Source organism: Heloderma suspectum, chromosome 5 (genome assembly GCF_057233095.1).
Source record: "Heloderma suspectum isolate Gila_16-S chromosome 5, 16-S_ref, whole genome shotgun sequence".
Taxonomy (NCBI): Eukaryota; Metazoa; Chordata; class Lepidosauria; order Squamata; family Helodermatidae; genus Heloderma; species Heloderma suspectum.
The window spans coordinates 9,206,445-9,212,829 of NC_139462.1; the positions used below are offsets into that span (position 1 = coordinate 9,206,445).

General features: G+C 46.3%; 1 protein-coding gene across 1 annotated transcript; it reads left to right on the forward strand.

Annotated features, from left to right (window-relative positions):
* The first annotated feature begins 314 nt into the window (after positions 1 to 314).
* Positions 315 to 5,508, forward strand: LOC146343576 (vasotocin-neurophysin VT-like). Its single transcript, XM_084855321.1, has 3 exons — positions 315 to 497; positions 3,097 to 3,298; positions 5,190 to 5,508. The coding sequence occupies exons 1-3, from the start codon at positions 315 to 317 to the stop codon at positions 5,351 to 5,353; spliced, it is 549 nt and encodes a 182-aa protein (XP_084711447.1). The 3' UTR covers positions 5,354 to 5,508.
* The last annotated feature ends 877 nt before the right edge of the window (positions 5,509 to 6,385 follow it).

Below are 6,385 nucleotides of genomic sequence, written 5' to 3' on the forward strand. Positions count from 1 at the left end.
AGAAAGGGCCTCTTTCTCCTCATCCCAGGCAAACTCCCTCCCCATATACTTGAGTGCTGCAGTCCATCCTACTCAAATTTCTTATGATGCACATATTAAAAAATGACAATAAAGAAGAGGCTTGGGGGACCTGAGCTCGCCTCTGCACCAAATTGGCTCAATTATTGAATGTGATTTGAATCTCACTTGGGGTGGGAGGTGGGAGGTGGGGGTGGGGAATAAACACCCTGGCAATGATGATCATGGCATTACGTTGATGCAAAGAGAGGAGCCAGGAAGGGTATAAATAGACAGGTGGTCCAGAAGGCAGCCACATGCAAACAACAGGAGGCAGGAGAGCAGGACAGCCGATGCGTGAGCTCTGCAAGCCCACCAAGATGCCTGCAGGGTCTCTTCCAGTTTACTTCCTCTGTCTTCTCGCCTTGTCTTCAGCTTGCTACATCCAGAATTGCCCTCGGGGAGGAAAGAGAGCTTTCCCGGACACAGAAATCAGACAGGTACTGCAGACTGGCTTGCTTGATGTGTACATGCATGCGAGTGTGAGGGAAAGGAACTGCTTTCCACTACTTTTCTCTTGCAAGCCTTCATCATCAAGGAAGTATCATTCTGAATGTATTTTCATTTTGCTCAGTCCCGTCCATTTTCCCATTTTGTCAAGCCCCCTACGCTCTGCCTCTCAGTCTTTGTAGCTTCTCAGTAACGGACCTTGCTGGTGTGGATCACCTTTGACCCCTGAGAGGTGCAACCACTACAATGAGAAAGAAAATGAGAGTGTGTGTGTGTGGGGGAGAGAATGTCACTTAATGTGTGCCTTAAACAATTTGAGTCTCAAAAAATAGGAGGCAAAATTGGGGAAGCTCAAGCGAGGGTGGAGGGGAGCATGGAAGTCACTAGAAGGAAGGAAAGGGTTCTGCTGCGACCAGTGAGGGATTGCAGAACACAGCTTTGAGCCCTCCATGGTCATCTCCATTGCCTATGCTAAGTGGGGCTCCTTCCTGTACTTCCATCCCCTGAAGATGCTTTCAGGGCAAGCAGGACAAGGTGTGGTTGTTTGTGGTCCAGGGGGCTTCCTGACAGAGGGCTCCTAGCACTAGTAGCCAAAAGGCATTGTACAACTATTCCGTCTTTCCATCCCTAACAGATTTTTTTGTGGTAAGAAAAAAGACAGAAGTGCTTGAAAAACATGGGAGGGTTACAAGTGGATGGAAAGTGACAATGTCTGGACCCCCCCCCCGCCCCCAATTTTGTTTTTGAGGCAGGGCGATTGCACAGTAAAAGCCTTGTCTGAGAGCACCCCAGATTTGTCTCACAGGCTGCCAGCAGCCAACACACTTCATAGCTTTGGGCAAGCCACCCTGCTTTATTTCAGCTCTTCCTCTGTAAATTGGGCATAGTGAACCCTACCTCCTGGGCTGCAGCAGGGATTAATAGGATGCAGAGCTCATGTGGCAGATATGTGGCAAATTATATTTATAGACATTTTTATTCTGACAGCAGTTACAGCATTTTTTCTCCTTTAAAAGCTCTTTGCTTTTAAGGTGGAATGGAGAGTCTTCTGCCTTTTTCAAAACTCTGTTTGAGAATTCCTCTGCAAGTGTCATTCTTTGTGACTGGTCACTGTTGTGTCCAAAATGCAGGGCTCTTAACAATAAGGCACACAATATTTGCAACTGGTGCTTCAGAACACAATCCTTGGTATGCCTACTCAGAAGTAAGTCCCACTGAGTTCAGCAGGGCTTACTCCCAGTCAATTAAACAGAATCAATCACCTGAAGTTTGCAGCCTTACTCTTTAACCATCTTCTGTGTCCAGTAAAGAGTCGTCTGCTGATCAGGAAAAAAAAAGAAGGCCTGGTTTACTCTTGTGCCTTTAACAGCAAAAGAATCAGCAAGTGAAGGTTTTCACAGCACAGGGATAGATCTACTTGTTTGTAATACTTGCCCATCAAGCTACCATTGAAAGCATAGCTACACTGGCCATTTGAAAAGTTGGCAAACTTACTCCAGTAGGTGCGCATACAAAAAAGAAATCTCCTCTCCAGTTTTAAGTTCTCTGTGTTTGAGCTAATCCTCTCATTGCAGTACAAGTTAAGCCGTTTACTCCAGAACAACCCTACTATAATTAGTTGTGCTGTTGTGACGTAAAAGGCTTGTTGTGGAGAGATGAGGGCAATTCAAAAGAAGTTACCATTTAGAAAGGAGTCGTTCCTTCGGCTTCAGTGGAATTACATCACTGTAAGTGATTGCCGAATGATTCTCTTGGTACTGAGAATCAGTTTGTTAAAATTATATTCAGATTTGCAATCAGTGACAGACTAGCATCCCTGGTGAGACTGGAGATGATGACGACGATCATCATCATCTGTGATGGGTGGTCCATGATAGGGGCCAATGAACTTGACATAAGATAAGAGGCCTTGGGCAGTTCTTGCCACTGCTCTGTTTATGAATTTATTAATATAATGTTCATGGGACTAGCCTTGCTTGCCATATTTAACAGAAGCAGCCGGAGAATGGTGTGTGAACTGCAATTTTGCACAGTCGTTTACAACCTCCATTTTAGACAGAGCAGGTTAGAGCACAACCCTATGCATGTTTACTCAGATGTAAGTCCGATTGGGCATACTTTTAGGTAGGTGTGCACAGGACTGTAGCCTCAAATGGCTTTGGAAGAGGATTAGAGAAATTCGTGGAGCAGACCAGCTCACATGCCAAAGGCCTGCCTGAATAAGAACGTCTTTGCTTGTTGGTGGAAGGTTGGCAGAGAGGGACCCAACGCAGCCTCCCTCAGCAGGGAGTCACAGAGCCTGCAAGGAGCCACTGAGAGGGCCCTCTTTTGTGTCCCCACCAAACATGACTCTGATGGTGGTGGGACCAAGAGAAGGCCTCCCTCAAAGATCTTAAAACCCAGGCAGGCTTGTATGGGAAAATGTGGTCTTTCAGATAGCCTGGTCCCAAGCCGTATAGAGCTTTGTAGGTCATAACCAGCACTTTGAATTGTGCCTGAAAACAGACCAGAAGCCAGTGAAGCTGTGGTAACAAGGGAGTCACACATTTTAGCCAAGCCCAATGATGTTCAACTCCTTCTCCCTCTTAGTGTATCCCCTGCGGTCCTGGAAACAAGGGGAATTGCTTTGGCCCTGGTATCTGCTGCGGAGAGGAACTCGGCTGTTACTTTGGCACTTCTGAAACTCTGCGTTGCCTGGAGGAAAATTACCTGCCTTCCCCTTGTGAGGCTGGAGGAAAACCTTGCAGTGCAGGCGGGAGATGTGCAGCCGCTGGCATTTGCTGCAATGATGGTAACTATTGGAAAAGATAAAGCTCTCCAGAGGGCAACAGGGGTGGTGGAGAGAGGAAGAAGGATATGTGAGACAGCAATGACAAAGAAAAACAAATCCAAGTGATAGACACATGTGTGTGCATGGTTCCTTTCCACCTGATATCTGCCACGTTCGAGTTTTTGTAAGTGGCACTGTATCCCAATTCCCCATCTGTATACCTGCACAGGTATAAGATGGGGGATATGGGGGATAACTGGGTTGGTAAGAGTACATGTGAAAATGGTCTTGGAGTTGTAGTTGATCACAACCTGAATATGAGTCAGCAGTGTGATGTGGTGCAAAAAAGGTAAATGCAATAATAGGTTGCATCAATAGTGTTGTTTCAAAATCACGGAAGTAATAGTTCCACTCTACTCTGTGCTGGCCAGACCTCACCTCAAATACTGTGTCCAGTTCTGGGCCCCACACTTTAAGAAGGATTCTGGTGAACTGGAACAGGTTCAGAGAATGGCAACAAAGATGATCAGGGGACTAGAAACTAAGTCCTGTGAGGAAAGATCAAAGGACCTGATACGTTTAGCCTTGAGAAGGGAAGACTGAGGGGGAAATACAATAGCACTCTTCGAGTACCTAAAGGGTTGTCACACAGAAGAGGGCTGTACCATCCAAAACTGTTGGACGCAAAATAACAGGCTTCAGTTACAGGAAGGCAGACTTTGGCTGAACATCAGGAAAAACTTCCTCACGGTCCAAGCAGTCAGACAATGGAACCGACTGCCTCGGGAGGTGGTGGGCTCTCCGTTGCTGGAGGTATTCAAGCTGAGACTGGCCAGCCATCTGTCAGGAGTGGTTTAAATTGGATCCCTGCACTGAGCAAGGGGTTGGACTTGATGGCCTCAGTGGCCCCTTCCAAGATACACAGGTGCAAGAGGCTGGTAACTGCCTGAGAGAAGGGAAGCTTTGCTGCCTTGTGGTCCACTGGAGAAGGATAAACACCATGGTCATGGTCATCTTCTTACGCAGGGGTGTCGAACCTCTTTCAGCCAGAGGGCTGAATTCCATTTTGGAGACGCTCTTATGGACCATATTCCAGTGATGGCGGGCGGGCGGGAGACAACAGAGCAGGGCCTAAAATACCAGCATATTTTAGCTTAAACTGCTGGTAACTAAGCCTTAGGAGAGACATTTCAACTTTTTAGAGTGGGGGAAAAACTGTGCAAAAGCCAGAAAACAACTACAAGACTGGTTGCCAGGAGGAATGGGGGAGGGGCCATCTGGGGAACCTGAGAGGGGTGGATTGGGACCCCAGGCGGGCCACAATTGGCCCGCAGGCCTAAAGTCCAGGAGTCCTTGTCTAACATCTACAGAATAAAAGGAGACGGCAGCGTCTCACAACGGAGGCCAAATTTATTTATTTTACTCTTATTTTGTTTATTACATTTCTGTATTGCCCAACAGCCAAAGCTCTCTGGGCTGTTCACAGCTGTCTGGGCGACACCACTGCCCATTTTTAAGCGGGCAGTGAGAGCTGTTTTATTCCAGCATGCTTTTCATCAAGTACTGCCCCTTTTATAAATTGCTAAAGTGCTGCTATTTTAATAATTTACTGTCAGCTTATTTTATTTTATATTTATTTACATCTTTTGTGTTTTGGTAGTGAACAGCTACCGTGTTTGCTACCAAGCCCAATTCAAGGTGCTTTGCACCTTGGATTGCTCCTTTAGAGTTCTGACTGGTTCTGATTGAAATCTAGGGCAGATTTGTTGCCCCACTGACATCGGAGTCACCAGCCCCCACTGGTACATAATCCAACTGTGACAACCAGAAAGGGTTTCCCATCAGACTATTTCACATTGCCTCCTACCCAGTCAGCGAACATATTCTTTCTTTTCTTTTCTTCCTTCTGAAGAGAGCTGCACTGCTGATGCTGCATGTGTTGATGAAAATAGCGACGGAAGTCGGGTGTCCTCCGAAAGAAACCTGACCATGCTGGATGGCTCGGCTGGGGACCTCCTCCTGAAACTGATGCATATGGCAAACAGGCAACAACAGGGCAAACAGCAGTTTTACTGAGGCTAGTAGGGAGGCAGTCTGGAACGTGGTTTACGTTGCTTACATTTCCTAATGCCTGCAGAAAAAGAAACAGAAGACGCCCTAAACGATGTAAAGAAATAACTCTTTCAGAGTAAAATGTAAATATGCAGCTACTAATAAAAGTCTTTTCTTGCATTGTGTGGAGAATTTTGTTCTGTTTCATTCATGCACAGAATGAGGCAGCATTTTCAAATACACGGGTGTAGGTGCGGAATATCTGAACTCTCTATCCTAGGGGTGAAGAACCTCTTTCCACTTGGCGGGGTGGGGGGGGGCATTTCAGTGATGGCCAGAGCTGAAGGCATTTTGGGGCTGAAAAGACCCCAGATACCAGGGTATTGTAGCTTAAAGCTCGTACTGCCGGTAACTAAGGGCTTCTCTACACCAGGCTTTTTATCCTGCAAATTTACCATGGCTTCTGCTTCCAGATCCTTTGCAGGATTAAGAGCAGCTCTTTCATGTGTACTTCCTCTTTTTCCTCCAGGGATTGCCTTTATTTGCAAGTTCTATATGTTTCATTATTTATCCAGTAGATGGTGCTGCTGTTATAGTGCAACTCCCTCTTTACATGGACAAATTCAAATTGCGTTTTTTAATGAGCTCATTATTTCCGTTTCAAATAAAGCCATGGAAATGGTCGGAAAGCACGGGAGGGGCTCTGGAGGGTTGACAACGTCATATAAAGAACCTGAAAACTTCTGTGAGTAACGAATCTCAATGGTGAGTAAAAGGCCTGTGTGGAGAAGCCCTTTGTTTTGGTCTGAGCTTGCAAGTGCTCAGCCTGATTTCACTCTTGGAAAAACCCATATGCTCAGTCCCACAGTGTACATGCCCACCCACATGACACATTAGCTTAACCCTGGGAAATATAGTGCTGTGAGAGGGGAAAGGATAAGACATCTCTACAGAAGAAGTCTGAGTACATCACCAACTACAATTTCCAGGATCTGTTGAGGGGCACCGTGATGACAGTTAAAGCGCTATACAATGACAGAGGCCAGGGACAGGCAA